Consider the following 15,380-nt stretch of genomic DNA (forward strand, 5'->3'; position numbering starts at 1 on the left):
GTTGCTGTCTCAACGGAGCCCCCAAAATAACACATTTGTTCACATAGCTGTGAGCTCCGGCCATGCCGAACTAGCAGTCGAGATCTTACAACAACACAAGCCCCTTTTGTTAGAGAAAAACTTTGAAGGCGACACTGTGCTCTACATTGCGGTCAAATCAGAGGATATAGATACGACAACAAACACTCTTCTTCGCGAAGCACGAGGAACAACAAACGTTGGAAATAATGGGGATGAAAAATAATGAGGAAAACATTGCCTTGCACGAGGCCCTGATTCAAGGTCACCAATCCGTAGCCAAGTGTTTGATAGAGGCCGATTCTGCCGTTTCACTTTACACTAAGAGCACTTCCAGCAGTTTGCCCCTTGCCACGGCAACTACTATTAATTTTATTTTTTTCACAACTTTTTTTACTTAAACAATTAATTTGGCTAATATTTTCGGATAAGATTTTTGGGTTCCTACGTGTCAATACTATTCATATCAGATAAGATTTTTGGTTTCAAATTTCAGATAAATTTCAAAATTCAAATTTCAGATAAATTTCAAATTTCAAATTTCAGATGAATTTCAAATTTTAGATAACATTTTCACCCTCTAAACTTGCGTCACGTGTCATCTCCATCTGCCTAAATTTTTCCATAAAACCAGAGGCTCAGCTTATACCTCCCACATCAGATCTTCTTTACATTTTCATTTCTCAGATTTTAGATTTCATTCTCTATTCTCAATAGCAGACATGCAAGAGGTTTGGAGAGGCAAGAGCGAGAAACTAGAGAAAGAATGCGTAGACGAGCTGCAAACAAAAGGGTGCAAAGAGAACTAGATGAGCAACTTGGCATAGCAGTGGCTTTGTTTGATGAAGAAAACTAGAGCCGCCTTGGTTCACGAGAAGGCCGTGGCCTGAATGTGGACAGACATAGACATTCTTGGGATAAGAATCTTCTAGAAGATTATTTTATCCCGCATTCTCTGTACTCTGATGTTCATTTTCAAGCGAGACATAGAATGCAACCCCATTTGTTCAATTGCCCTTTCACAAAATTCCTGATGAATTTTTTTCCACATATGACAGAATTTCATTCATTGCCCGTTACGGGACAATGACTAATTTGGACCCAAGACTCACACAAGCTAACATCTTCCATCATGTTCCATGCTCCTCCGGTTTCACTAGAATAACCCATAATATGATAGAGAAAAATACAACTTGAAAGTGAAATTTTTTTTGAGTAGAAAGTGAATAATAGTAGAAGGAGAAGAAAATGTATGAGAATTTCGTGTTAAAAGTGAAGAGTATTGGTTGGTACTTATAGAAAAAAAAAAATTAGTATTTTTTTTTGTATTTTTTAATCATTTTTTTTCATTTTTTTATTACACAAAAATTGGCTGCTGTTCGATTGGAGCAAAAAGTCTGATCAGAGAGCCCAGGAAGCGACACAATGCACGCGCCAACATTAAAAAAAATTGAATGTCAGGGCTGACGTCAACTCAAAACTCGGGCTGGAGCTCGGGCTAGCCCTGCCCTCTGGCCAGCCCATGTTACTAGGTCCCAACTCGCGCCCGGGCCCTTTGCTGCTGGAAATAGATTTTTAGGCCAAACCCCACCCAGCCCTCCCCCAAACCCCACTGCTGGAAATGCTCTAATAAGGAACATAAGTCCTCTTTGTATCTGGCTGCTGAACAAGGGCTTGTTGAGATAGTGAAGCTAATAAAAGACAAAGCAGTTGAGAAGAACACAAAAATTGAAGGCAAGTCCCCATTGTTTGCTGCAATTCTAGGCCGCCAGAAAAAAGGTTCGTACATTGAAATAATAATTCTTTTTTATTTATTTATAGCAAATATGACTTTTCCCCTTCAAACTAATTATGTCTTATCTACAACCTATCATTTTATTTTTCTATAAATAAAACCTAATTTTTATAAGTAAAATCTGATGACTAGGATCCAACTCATCAAGGTACCTAGGTTTTTTTAAGTCAAGCTACCTAAACTTAAAATCTAATTTATTGTACTTTTTTCAATTACAAAAATACCCCTACTTAGTGTTTACCAATATGCACCTTAATGGTTCAATTTTGCATAGATTTAGGGATTTTTAAGTTAGTTTTTCCCCTCTTTTTTTAAAATCAAATATAAATTGGTACTCTTCGAATGTTTCCCAATTTGACTACTTGATCATGTACTTTTTTAAATTTTAAATTAATATTGGTCAGATAATTTTTATATAAAAAATTCCAGGTGTATGGTTTGAAGTTAATTTTTTCAAAGGGAAAGAATGTGTATTTGCTCCCTGTAGAAAAATAATATATGGCTAAATAATTCTCATTGATACGTGAATGTGTATATATACAATTTACAATCCTTGAGTAGCAAGGATTCCTCCTACAAGTCAGGAATACAATCGTACAATCACAATTTAAGTCCAACTACTTTCCTATTTGTCTAACACTCCCCTTCAAGTTGGAGAGTGGATGTCAAGAACGCCCAACTTGCGTAACATAGTCGAAAATTTCTCCTTTCCAAGAGGTTTCGTAAATAGGTCCGCCAACTGGTGTGCCGTACCAACATACTTGGTAGTTATAGTGCCATCAACAATCTTATCACGTATAAAATGACAATCCATCTCAATGTGGCGAGTACGCTCATGAAAAACAGGGTTGGCAGCAATATGTAATGCTGCTTGATTATCACAAAATAGATCAGATGGGCCAGTTAAGGGAATGTTCAGATCCTTCAATAGAAAACGCAGCCAAAGTATCTCACAACAAGCACCAGACATAGCTCTATATTCCGCTTCAGCAGAAGAAAGTGAAACAGTTTTCTGCCGCTTTGTCCGCCATGAAATCAAAGAATTTCTCAAGAAAACACAGTAGCCAGTAGTCGAGCGACGAGTAATAGGACAACTTGCCCAATCAGAATCACAAAAAACAGTCAACTTGATTTTATTGTCAGAACGGAATAGTAAGCCTTGACCCGGAGTAGACTTCAAATAACAAACGATTCGAAGCGCAGCATCCATATGCGGAGTACGTGGCTCATGCATAAACAGACTTAGAACATGTACAGAATAGGTGATATCCGGCCGAGTTATTGTGAGATAAATTAACCATCCTACTAGACGCCGATACTTTTCAGGATCCTTGAGGAGTTCCCCTTTATCAGATAATTTTGTATCATCCATAGGAAATGCAATGGGTCGTGCTCCCAGGAAGCCATAATCCTTGAGAATCTCTAATGCATATTTACGCTGAGAAATATAAATGCCATGTTTGGACCGAGAAACCTTGATACCCAGAAAGTACTTTAAATCGCCGAGATCCTTAATCCGAAAGTGATCCCGGAGAAGAAGTTTCAAGGAATTAATTGCACTCACATCATTGCCTGTTATCACAATATCATCCACATAAATGAGCAAGGCTGTAAAAGAAGTACCTGACTTTTTCGTAAACAATGAACAGTCAGCCTTAGATTGTTGAAACCCAGCAGAAAGAATGGCACTAGTAAACTTGGCAAACCATTGGCGAGAGGCCTGCTTGAGACCATAAAGAGACTTGTGGAGGCGACACACAAGATGCTCCCCCTGTCGCCGAAGACCAGGAGGAGGAGACATATAAATTTCTTCATCTAAATCACCATGCAAGAAAGCATTGTTGACGTCGAGTTGGTGAATAGACCAAGACTGACTAGCAGCGAGGGCAAGAAGACATCGCACAGTGATCATCTTAGCAGTAGGGGAAAAAGTGTCGTGGTAATCGATACCTGCGGTTTGGGCAAAACCTTTGGCAACCAAACGGGCTTTGTAACGTTCAATGGAACCATCGGAATTATGCTTGAGTTTGTACACCCATTTACAATGAATAGGAACTTTGCCGGGGGGCAAGGTAGTCAGGGTCCAAGTACGGTTGGCATGCAAGGCATCCAGCTCCTCATGCATTGCACGGCGCCAGTTAGGATCACGGACAGCTTCTGCAAAAGAAGATGGTGCGACACTCCGACTCACGGAGTAGATATATGAAAGATGATGTGGAGATAAGCAGTTGTAAGAAACATAATTACAGAGGGGATACCTTGTACCTTTGAGAGAACCTGGTGGCGAAAGAGAAGATGGGTGTGGTGGCAGAATCACTTGCGAGCAAACATAGTCCTTTAAATAAGGTGGGGGTGTATGGGAACGGGAAGACACACGAGTAGGCTGAGTGGGTGCAGCAGAGGGCACATGTGGTAAGGTGGCAGGATGTGATGGTGGAGCTAGGGGAGCCGGGGGTGGTGAAATAGGAGCAGGCGGGGTGGTGGTGAGAGAGTTGTTAGGGAGCGGTGTAAGAACGGGCAATGAGGGAGGGGCTGGTGGTGTAGGGCCCTTGGGAGGGGGAAAATGGACGTCTAGGGAAGGGGGAATGGGAAGGGAGACATTAGGGGGTGGAGGAGCCACGATAGGTGGAGTGGGAGGGGAAGCAAAAGGAAACGAGGCCTCATGGAAGATGACATCCCGACTAGTGAAGGTGCGATGTGTGTCAAGGTCATAGAGTTTGTAAGCCTTTTGTCTAGCAGGGTAACCAATGAAGAGACAACGATAAGCCCGAGGAGAAAACTTATTGGGGGGAAGAACAGAGGTGGCATAGGCTAGACAACCGAAAACACGGAGGTGATCATAAAGTGGAGGTTTATTGTGGAGGACTTCGAAAGGTGTTTTGTGATGGAGAAGGCGGGTAGGAAGACGATTGATGGTATAGGCAGCAGTGAGGACACATTCGCCCCAAAACTTGAGGGGAAGGTGTGATTGAAACCGAAGGGCCCGAGCGGTTTCAAGAAGGTGTCTGTGTTTGCGTTCAACAACGCCATTTTGCTGGGGCGTGTAAACACAAGAAGTTTGGAAAACAACCCCATGGTCAGAAAAAAAATTGCGAAGAGAATAAAATTCTCCGCCATTGTCAGTACGGATGCTTTTGATGTTGGTGTTAAATTGGGTAAGGACATAGGCAAAACAATGTCTGAGAATTGGTTGAGTATCAGATTTATGCTTCATCAAGAAGACCCATGTAAAACGAGAAAAATCATCAACAATAGTCAAAAAATAATGAGCACCAGTGAGGGAAGATTGACGATTAGGACCCCAAATATCACAATGAATTAAGGAAAAAGGAAAAGTCGTTGAAATTGAACTTAAACCAAAAGGTTGACGAGTTTGTTTCGCCAAAGGACAAATATCACAAACATGACGAGAATCCAAAGAACATTTAAGAAAACTAGAGGCTAAAACTTGTAAACGAGCTAAAGAGGGATGACCAAGGCGCCTATGCCAGAGGGAGGATGGTATGGTGATGACGTTGCATAGAGGTTGGCGGGTGGGTAGAGAAGCAAGGGCCACAAGGTAGTAAAGGTCACCACGTCGCTTACCCACACCAATCATCGCTTTCGAAACCAAGTCCTGCAAAATACACCAAGACGGAAAAAAAGTCACGGAACAAGATAAATCATCTGTAAGTTTACCAACTGATAAAAGATCCACTTGAAAAGTAGGAACACATAAAACATTCTTCAAGGCAATCGATGAATTTAAGCGAAGAGTCCCCGTTAAAGTAATTGGGGCAGTGGCACCACTAGGCAAGGAAACAGGCGGCAAAAGTGAAGTAGAAGTATGAACCAAATTGGAAGATGATGAAGTAATGTGATCCGTGGCGCCACTGTCAAGAATCCAAAGACCATGACATGGGGCAACGGGCAACAAACCTTGGGCGAATGCATCACTAGAGACGGCATGAACTTGAGGAGAAGACGAAGATGGGGCTGTGGAATCGTCAAGAGCAGCAAGGAGACGAGTGTATTGATCAGCGGACAGATGAGGCATGGCTATCTGCAGGTCCTGAAGGCTGGGAGAGCCGTGCACATGATGGGCAGAGGGTGAAGAACGCTGGGAGGAGGCGCTGGAGGTGTTGCCTGATGTGTGCCGGGTGCTGCTAGAATGACGAGAATGCGCTGGGGCGCTGCGTGCAGAAGGGGTAGCAGTGCTGCTACGAGAGGGGCCGCCAGAGGTGGACGCACGGCGTGGTGGTCGCCAGGGTTGCCCATGAAGAGGATGGCCAACGGGATAGCCGTGAAGCTTATGGCAGGTCTCACGAGTATGGAAATCATAGTCACAATAGGTGCAATGAAGCGACGGTCTGTCGGAGAAGGTGCGGGGAAAGCTGCGCACAGCCATGGCAGCGGGGGAGTCGGGGGGACGGACAGAGCCCAAGGATCGTTGTTTCTCGGCCTGGGAAACAGAAGAACAAGCCTGACGAACAGTGGGTAAAGGAGTCATCAAGAGGATTTGGTCACGAACAGCAGAGAAAGAGTCGTGAAGACCCATGAGGAATTGCATAAGGTGTTGCCGTTCATTCTTGGTGCCACAAGAGCACGTGCAGTCGTCACTATAAGAGGCAAGCTCATCCCAGAGAGCTTTGAGGCGAGTGAAATAGGCAGAGACGGAAGAGGATCCTTGTGAAATTGTAGCAAGGTCACGGTTGAGTTGGAAGATGCAAGGCGCGTTGCTCTGAGAAAACCGTTCGCGAAGATCGTCCCACACGTCCTTGGCAAAGACAGAAAAGAGGACGGATTCTTGAAGGTCCGGTTCTAATGAATGGAGAATCCAGGAAAAAATCATGTCGTTGTAGCGGCGCCAAGCCGCATGGTCATCAGGATCATCGGACGAAGAAGGTTCCTTAACATCGCCAGTGATGAAACCAAGTTTGTTCTTGGCACTCAAGGAGATTTGCATGCCACGGGCCCAGGAGGTGTAGTTATCACCATTTAATTTTTTGGAGACAAGAACAAGGTTTGGATGGTCGGAATGATGAATGTAAAAGGGGCCATCGGAGGAAGAAGAGTCAGCCATAATTGAGTGGCAGAGATGGCTGCTAAGAAAAAAAGGAAAAAATAGAGCTAGGGTTTTGAACCTGCTCTGATACCATGTAGAAAAATAATATATAGCTAAATAATTCTCATTGATACGTGAATGTGTATATATACAATTTACAATCCTTGAGTAGCAAGGATTCCTCCTACAAGTCAGGAATGAAATTGGTACTGAGGTGACGAGGGGTAAATTTAAAGGATATTCAATCAAGAACACAACAACCTTCACACACTCTAGACCTTGGCCAAATACTCTTATGACTAGTCAACTGTTAGATATGAATTATATCAAACAATAACATACACATAGCATACCAAGGATGTACCTGCAGGCCTAGAGAATTAGTAGTGACAACCTAGGCACTCAGAAGGACCCATCAATCTAGGCATCCCCTGTGCTAGCAACAACTATGGTGAAAGTGTGTGAAGACAACATAATCAAGCAAACACCAAACAGCAGAAAAAGATGACTAGTCAACCGCACAAATTCAGATGACTAGTCAACTATCAAGAACACAAACCCAGAAAATTTACAGAGATGGAAACCAGAAACTGTTCACCCAGAAACCCACCATTGGGAAAAACTGGGGGTCATCAACCGACCAGGCAATCCACTAAGCAAAAAAGATTCTTACAAAGAACACTAGCAAGCTCAAGAAATTCCTAGGTCTATTTAGGAAGATGAGCTATACCTCCTTTGTGCAATCTTCTTCTCCAACTTAGCAAAGCTTGAAGCTGAGTTCATCATGGCAATGGCAACTCCTTCTCAGCTCGTTCATCCCATGGCACTAGCTTTCAAGCTCCAACTCAAAAACGAAACCAGAAGTTGGATTCAAAGGAGAATGACCAATTTCCTCAAGAAACCATTCTCTTGAAGAAATTAGTCTTGAATCAAACCTAGATATAAATGAGAGTGATTTATTCAGCTAGATGAGATTCAAAGACACATGCAGTTTTTCAAGAGGTAGAATTCATTTCGGAAAAACTCATGAATATCATATACGGTTCTCTTTTGAGCAAGAAGAAGAGAAAGCTTGCAAGCAATCTTTCCAAATCTTCCACCCAAAAGAGACGGCTCCAAAAGAGGAAATTGATAGCCTTTAAAGACAAAAATTCCCTTAGGTCAGAATACCCACATGGCAGCAGAGAGAGAAAGGAGAATAGGACAAAAAGGTTTGTTATCCAGCTGGAAATCCTACAGAGTAAGGATGACTAGTCATACGAGAAACAGATGACTAGTCATCATTTTATAAAAACAGTTTTAATGCCATGATATGCAATGCATACTTACCTTTGTCAAATTGCTTGAATCTCCATAGGATAGTTGTTAGTTAAGAACACCTAGAGAAGCTATTCTTAATCTAAGCTTGAGCTTGATAAATAACAATAGAAATCTTATTACAAAGTTGTCAAGGGAAGCCAAAAGAAAAACCCAAAATGTATACATTAACAAGGAATACAATCGTACAATCACAATTTAAGTCCAACTACTTTCCTATTTGTCTAACACTATAGTTCTTGATCCCTCTGTTTTAGGTTCTCTAAATTACCTACATTTTCTAGTACATTAAAATACAACAAACTAAGGTAATTAATTCTTAGTAAACTAAAAAAGAATTATGGATAATTAATTTACCTATACAATCTGGGTAAATTCTTATACCTACAAAATTTAGGTAAATTAGTACCCCTTTTTTATATTTATAAATAGCATGCCCATTTTTTCATTACTAATGTACCTATTTTTCATACATAATGTGTCTATTTATTTCATAAATAATCTATCTATATTTTTCATAAAATAATGTGCCTATTTTTTTTTTCATAAATAATGTACCTATTTATTTTATAGAACTAATTTCAGTAGTAACGTTTCATTTTGTTTTATTGAAATAATGTACCTATTTTCTACAAATAGCGTGCCTATTTTTTCATATATAATGTACAATTTTTCTTTACAAATATGAACCCTTTTGTGGAATATAGGTAAATTATTTTGGAGTTGACATGGTCACAATAATTTTTAGGTTATTAAAAATAGCGTACCACCGCCCACAATAATTGGTGTGATTATTTCCCACAGTGAAGAGCACCACCGCCCACAATAATTTTTATATACATAATTAGAGGATATTAGGTAAATTTCCCTTCCCACGAGCAAGAGGAAGTTTGAACTAATTTTGATTGTAGCTCATTATTCCATTGCTTAAAATTAGGGGCTTAAAAAATTGTCAGCAATTAAACAGTAATTTAATGGCATAATTGGTAAATAAATAAAATTACATGGATACATTTTATCCTACATGGCATCTAATTTTCAAATTGGGTTTTATTTAAAGGTTTTATTATTGGTGGGTTATGGTCTAGAGTTTTTAAATTGCTAGGGCCAATATTAATGTGACTTTTTTTTTTTTTGTCACAACGATCAGTGTGATTCATTTTCTGACGCCAGAAGTCCTAAGGATAATATCAAACATGGAAGAAAATATTTTGAACTCAAAAGATGAGAAAGGGAGGACTCCACTACATTGTGCAGCATCAATTGGTTCGCTTCTTAGGCAAACGTCTCGTGGATTCTCATCGAAACGATCATTGTGAGAACTTTCCGATCCATTGTGCATCAAGCAAATGTCATGTCGACATTATTAAAGAGCTGCTTCAACATTGTCTCGATTCAATGGAATTGAGGAACTCAAGTGACCAAAATATACTCCATGTTGCAGCAAGATGTGGCGAGGACAATCTTGTCAAATATTTTCTCAAGAAGGTTGAGTTTCAAATGTTGATCAACCAAAAAGACAACAGAGGAAATACTCCTTTGCACTTGGCAAAGATGTACCATCATCCCAAGGTTGTCGAGCTTTTCACTTTCGATAGAAGGACCAACTTAAAGGTCTTGAATGATAGGGGCATGACATCTCTTGACATTAGAGAAAGAGCTTTGGAAACTAGTGCATCATATCATGGGGGTATGTTTTGTGAGAATAGCAATATTGAACAGAATTTTAACATAGAGAAGCAGAGAATCTTAGGAGAAGAATTGATGTTTTCATTCATTAATCTCTCAACACATTTTTATACTAGCTTGTCAAAGCTTTGTGTACACATTTCTAACCTCTTAACCTTTCTAACTTCTTTAACAGAACTCTAACTCTTTTGCTAAAACTGCCTAACAGTCTTAACAATGTTTCAACAACTCTCTTCTTCAATCTTCTGACATGTGGTAGAATTAGGACCTTTGATATCTTTACATGCCCCCTCACTCTCATGCTTGGAGGAGCCAAGCATGAGATTGGAACAATGATGCTGGAATAAAGGGATAGACAGCCCCTTAGTGAGAATGTCAGCAAATTGGTCTGCAGAAGAGACATGTTGCACATGTAAATCACCTCGAATGACTCGTTCTCGGACAAAATGATAATCAATCTGTAGATGTTTCATTCGGGAATGAAACACTGGGTTGGAAGAGAGAGCAATTGCAGAGATATTGTCACAATGAATTAAAGGAGGAACATGTAATGGGACGTGCAGATCACAGAATAACTGTCTGATCCATGCAAGTTCAGCAGCAGCAATAGCCAAAGCCCTATATTTAGCCTCAGTGGACGAACGAGAGACAGTATGTTGCTTCTTAGAAGCCCAAGAAAGAGGACTAGAGCCTAAGTAAACAATAAATCCCGAAACAGATCTGCGATCATTAGGATCCCCAGCCCAGTCAGCATCACTATAAGCGTACAGATGAAGAGGACCAGGCTTAAACCAAATGCCAAAATCAATGGTTCCTTTCAAATACCTCAGGATTCTCTTAACTGCCACAACACGAGATTCCATGGGATTATGCATAAATTGACAAGCTTGATTCACTGAGAAGGCAATATCTGGCCTTGTGAAAGTGAGGTACTGCAGAGCACCAACAATGCTTCTATACTGCTCTGGATGAGAATAAGGTTTGCCATCATCTTTCAATAGTCTGTGATAAGGAAGACAAGGAGTAGGACACGGTTTTGAATCCTGCAAATCAACCCTGTCAAGCAGTTCCTTGATATACTTAGTTTGAGACACAAATAAGCCAACAGACTGATATGAAATTTGCAGCCCCAGAAAATAAGTCAATTGGCCTAAATCCTTCATATCAAACTCCTGAGTTAAAGCACTAATTACAGATGTAATAAGAGATGAATTACTGCCAGTAAGAATGATATCATCAACATAAAGAAGCAAAGCCACAGTACCAAGCGACGAATGGTGAATAAAGAGAGATGGATCCGCATTTGAAGCTTGAAAACCCAAGCTTGGTAAGAAGCTAGTAAATCTTTCATTCCAGGCATGAGGAGCCTGTTTTAAACCATACAAGGACTTCTTGAGTCTGCAAACAAAATCAGAAGGATAATGCTTATTCTCAAAGCCTTGAGGTTGTGTCATATAAACCTCCTCTTGAAGAACACCATGCAAGAACGCATTTTTAACATCAAGTTGCCGTAAGGACCACTGAAACTGAGCGGCAAGAGCAAGAACTAATCGAACAGTGGTTGGTTTAACTACTGGACTGAAGGTTTCATAATAATCAATACCCTCCTCTTGACTAAATCCCTTAGGAACCAAGTGAGCCTTATGCCTAGCTATAGAACCATCTGCATTCTTCTTGATCCTATAAACCCATTTACAGCCAACAAGATTCTTATGAGCCAGGAGAGGAACCAAATCCCAAGTACCTTGAGCATGAAGAGCCCCAATTTCCTCCCTCATTGAAGATTGCTGATTCGGTGATTGAGAAGCAGCCTTGAAAGAACTAGGCTAAATTGTAGATAAATCAATAGATGTAGAAGCAGAAAAAGCCTTCCTCTTGGAGATGCCATTCTTAGACCGCATTGTCATAGGATGCAGATTTATAGGTGGTAGAGGCAAGACAACACGAAGACTTTCAGGCTGAAAATCAGGATCCACAGGGAGAGGAGACTATGTAGCAGATCGTGTAGCAAAAGGAGAAGCAGTCAATGAACTGGGAGGCAATGCAGTCAAAGGTTCATTGGCTTCATAGGTGGATGGAGAAGGTGAGGAAATGGAAAGAGAAGGGATAGGTGATAAGACAGTATTAGTGAATGAAATAGAAGGAGGAGGAGAAAAGAAAGGGAGAGACTGAGATGAAGAAATACTTACTGGATGGACAGATGTGAATGGAAACACAGTTTCATCAAATAGGACATGTCTAGTGACAAATAGTCTATTGGTAATGAGAGAAAAACAAATATAGCCTTTCTATTGTCCTGCATAGCCTAGAAAGACACAAGCAGAAGTTTTTCGCTGAAGTTTGTTTGTATTATAAGGCTTGAGCAAAGGAAAGCAAGCACAGCCAAATACCCTTAGATGAGTAATGTCTGGGGCAGATCCAAACAATAAGAAATAAGGAGATTTGAAATGAAGAGTTTTACATGGCATTCGATTGATCAAGTAGACTGAAGTAGCACAAGCATGAAACCAAAATATTGGTGGTAAATGAGTAGTTTGCAATAAAGTGATAGCAGTCTCTAAGATGTGTCGGTGTTTTCTCTCGGCTAAGCCATTTTGTTCAGGTGTATAGGGATAGGATTTATGATGAATGATACCTCTAGCAAGAAGATAATGTTGAAATTTATGACTAAGATACTCACCACCTCCATCACTTTGAAAAACTTTAAGAGAAGCAGAGAACTGAGTGACTAAGTAAGCACGAAAATGAACAAAAATAGAGTAAACTTCTGCTTTATTGATCATTGGAAAGAGCCAAGTAAATCGAGTACACTCATCTACAAAGCTAACATAATATATGAACCCCTCAACAGATATTGTTGGAGAAGGACCCCACACATCATATGAATCACTTCTAAAGGTGTGGGGGTCTTTGTTCTCCCGGCAGCTGTAAATGGGCTGGGCTGCCAGAAAAGGAAAATTACTGAAATTTCCCCCTGTGCTTGAGTTCGAAAATTAAGCCCCAAAAGCACTTCGAAAGGGCAGCAAAACCTTAGGAAGTGTTCTGGTTACCTTCACCAATGAGGGCTGCTTACAGGTGTTTTGTGCTTGCTTTCAGATAAGATTTTGGCTTAGCATGAAGAGCTTGTGGCATGGGAGCAGGGTCAGCATGAGTTGAGCACCAAAGAGGAAAATAAGGCTTCTTAAGGAGAAATGTGAGTGTTTAAAATGAGGGAAACCAGATTTGCAGGGTGATCTTGGCTGAAAGGAGGTAAAAGATGAACATCGCTTCTTCCGACAGCTTGACAGATTCTGAAAATAATCTGTCAAGCAAAGCAGAACAAAGAAGAAGGGTGAATAAGGTTACTGGATTTTGCTAGTAAGAGAGGAAGCTTGCTCTCTCAGCCTGGGTTGGTTTTTGCTAGGTGGAGGGGACGTCCTTTTATAGCTGGGGGAAACTATCCTTTCCCAAGACACCCTAATGGTTTCTTCCCAATCTTGTCAAGCCTTTCCATCCTTTTTCCTCTCCTCTCTTGACTTTCCTATCTGGGTGAGATTTCCCCTTATCTATTTGCACAAAAATCAGGAGTTTTGGAGCTCAAGACCCCTTTTCCCGCAGCTGCTTCAGTAGGAAGCTCCACTCTTGGCTACTTTTCTTCTTCTTTCCCTTCTCCTTCCTAGGCCAACACTGATAAGGGAAAACAATTGGGTGTATATGCTGGTTTGAAAGGGTACTCCTCTTCCTGACAACTTACATGCTAATATCCCTTGGTCTCTCTGGTGTTTTGTTTTGGAAATTGATCCATTCCCATGTGCTGGAACTTTCCAGCAGCTCTGTTCAATGATCCTGCAGACCTCTTCTACGTGGCTTCTATTTTTCTAGCAAAGGGCTGAGGCTTTTGTGGCTTATTGTGAAATTTTGTATGGGCTAAGGTACTTCATTAAATAAGTGGGCTATTTAAACATTGGGCTTTTGGTTGGGCTATCCTTTGACTGGGCTAATTTTGGTTGGGTTATTTTGGTTGAGTTATTTTTCCTTCTTTGCTCACCCATATATTTGGGCCTAAGAAATGGGCTTGGGTCCCGAGGCTCCCACCCGGAACCTCCATTCCTCGTCCCATCAATGGGCCTCATGACGACCTATTACCATCCATACCACAACCCACTCAAGCAAGCCCCGGGCATTTTGAGTGGCTTGGGCCCACTTAGGCTTGTAGTGTGTTTGGGTGTGAAACAACGATTTCATGCTTGGCATGGCATGTCGCTTGGCGTGCTTTAATTTTTTATTATCCTTGATGTTTAATTTTGGCATGGGCTCGTAGAGCTAGCATGGTGAATTAGCATGGGGCATGAATTTCAATTCGCATGTGGCAAGTTTTCGAGTACCTCTTTTTTATGCCTTTTCTTAATAAAATGGCGTTTCGGGCTGGTAATTTATTTGGGCCCAATCATGAATTTTTTGGGTCTCAACAAAAGGTTTGACAGATTTTACTGTTGGATAATGAAAAGGAAGTTTAGCTAGTTTGCCTTCTAAACAACAATGACAGACAGATTGGACTTTGTCTGAAGAAAAAGGAACCTGTGATTGATGTAAAAGAGCAGTAGTAATGATATTGGAGGGATGACCAAATCGCTTGTGCCACAAACTGGTGTTTGCTGGATGTCCAAGAAAGCAGAAATGTTGTTTGATGAGAGAAGCAGCTGGAGTAGGATGAGGTTGTGAAGGAAAGAAAGGAATAGAATATAGGCCAGCTCTACACAGTCCCTTGAGAAGAACACTCCCCGTGAGTTTGTCCTGAATCCAAAAGCCAAATGCATCACATATAAATCTGCAGTTATTATCTTTACATAACCGATGCACTGAAAGCAAATGCTGAGATATCTTTGGCACATGCAAAACTTTCGATAATTGGAAAGAACACTGAGGAGTATTCAACAAAGAAGAGCCAACACTAGAAATACTCAAACCTGAACCCCCCGCAGTGGTGATAGTCTCATTTCCTAAGAAAGGGGAAGCAAGACTGAGTTGAGACAAATCAGACGTCATATGGGCTGTTGCTCCAGTATCAGCTACCCAAAATTGCTCAGCTGATGAGGAAGGGGAAAAGTTGGCATGCATTGCAGTACGATTGGATGAAGGAGGTTTGCCTTTATAGGAAAAATTGCCTCTGTGGTAACACTGAACAGCGGTGTGGCCATACTTCCAGCAAATTTGGCATTGAACAGAGGAACTAGGACCTGTGAATTGTTGATGTCGTTGATAACAATCAGCAGCTAGATGACCTTTCTTGTTGCATATTTGACAAATTGGAATATCAGTACCCGAACCAAGGATGCCAGGGCCAGAATTAGGTGGAGCATGATACGGTCTTAGACTAGAGGAAAACTGATGCCGAGGTCTGCCTCTTCCTCAATAAAAGGAACCCCTATTAGGGCCAGATTGGAAACCACCATTATGTGAAAAAGAGCCACCATTAGAGCTAGAGTGGAAACCTCCATTGAGACCACCATGGACACCACCATTGTGGCCAGATGAAAA

General features: G+C 41.0%; 1 protein-coding gene across 1 annotated transcript; it reads left to right on the forward strand.

The window, feature by feature from the left end:
• On the forward strand, positions 9,573–10,046 carry LOC18784437 (cyclin-dependent kinase 4 inhibitor C). Its single transcript, XM_007216464.2, has 2 exons — positions 9,573–9,864; positions 10,039–10,046. The coding sequence occupies exons 1-2, from the start codon at positions 9,573–9,575 to the stop codon at positions 10,044–10,046; spliced, it is 300 nt and encodes a 99-aa protein (XP_007216526.2).

The sequence above is a fragment of the Prunus persica genome, chromosome G3 (genome assembly GCF_000346465.2).
Source record: "Prunus persica cultivar Lovell chromosome G3, Prunus_persica_NCBIv2, whole genome shotgun sequence".
In the NCBI taxonomy this organism is placed as follows: Eukaryota; Viridiplantae; Streptophyta; class Magnoliopsida; order Rosales; family Rosaceae; genus Prunus; species Prunus persica.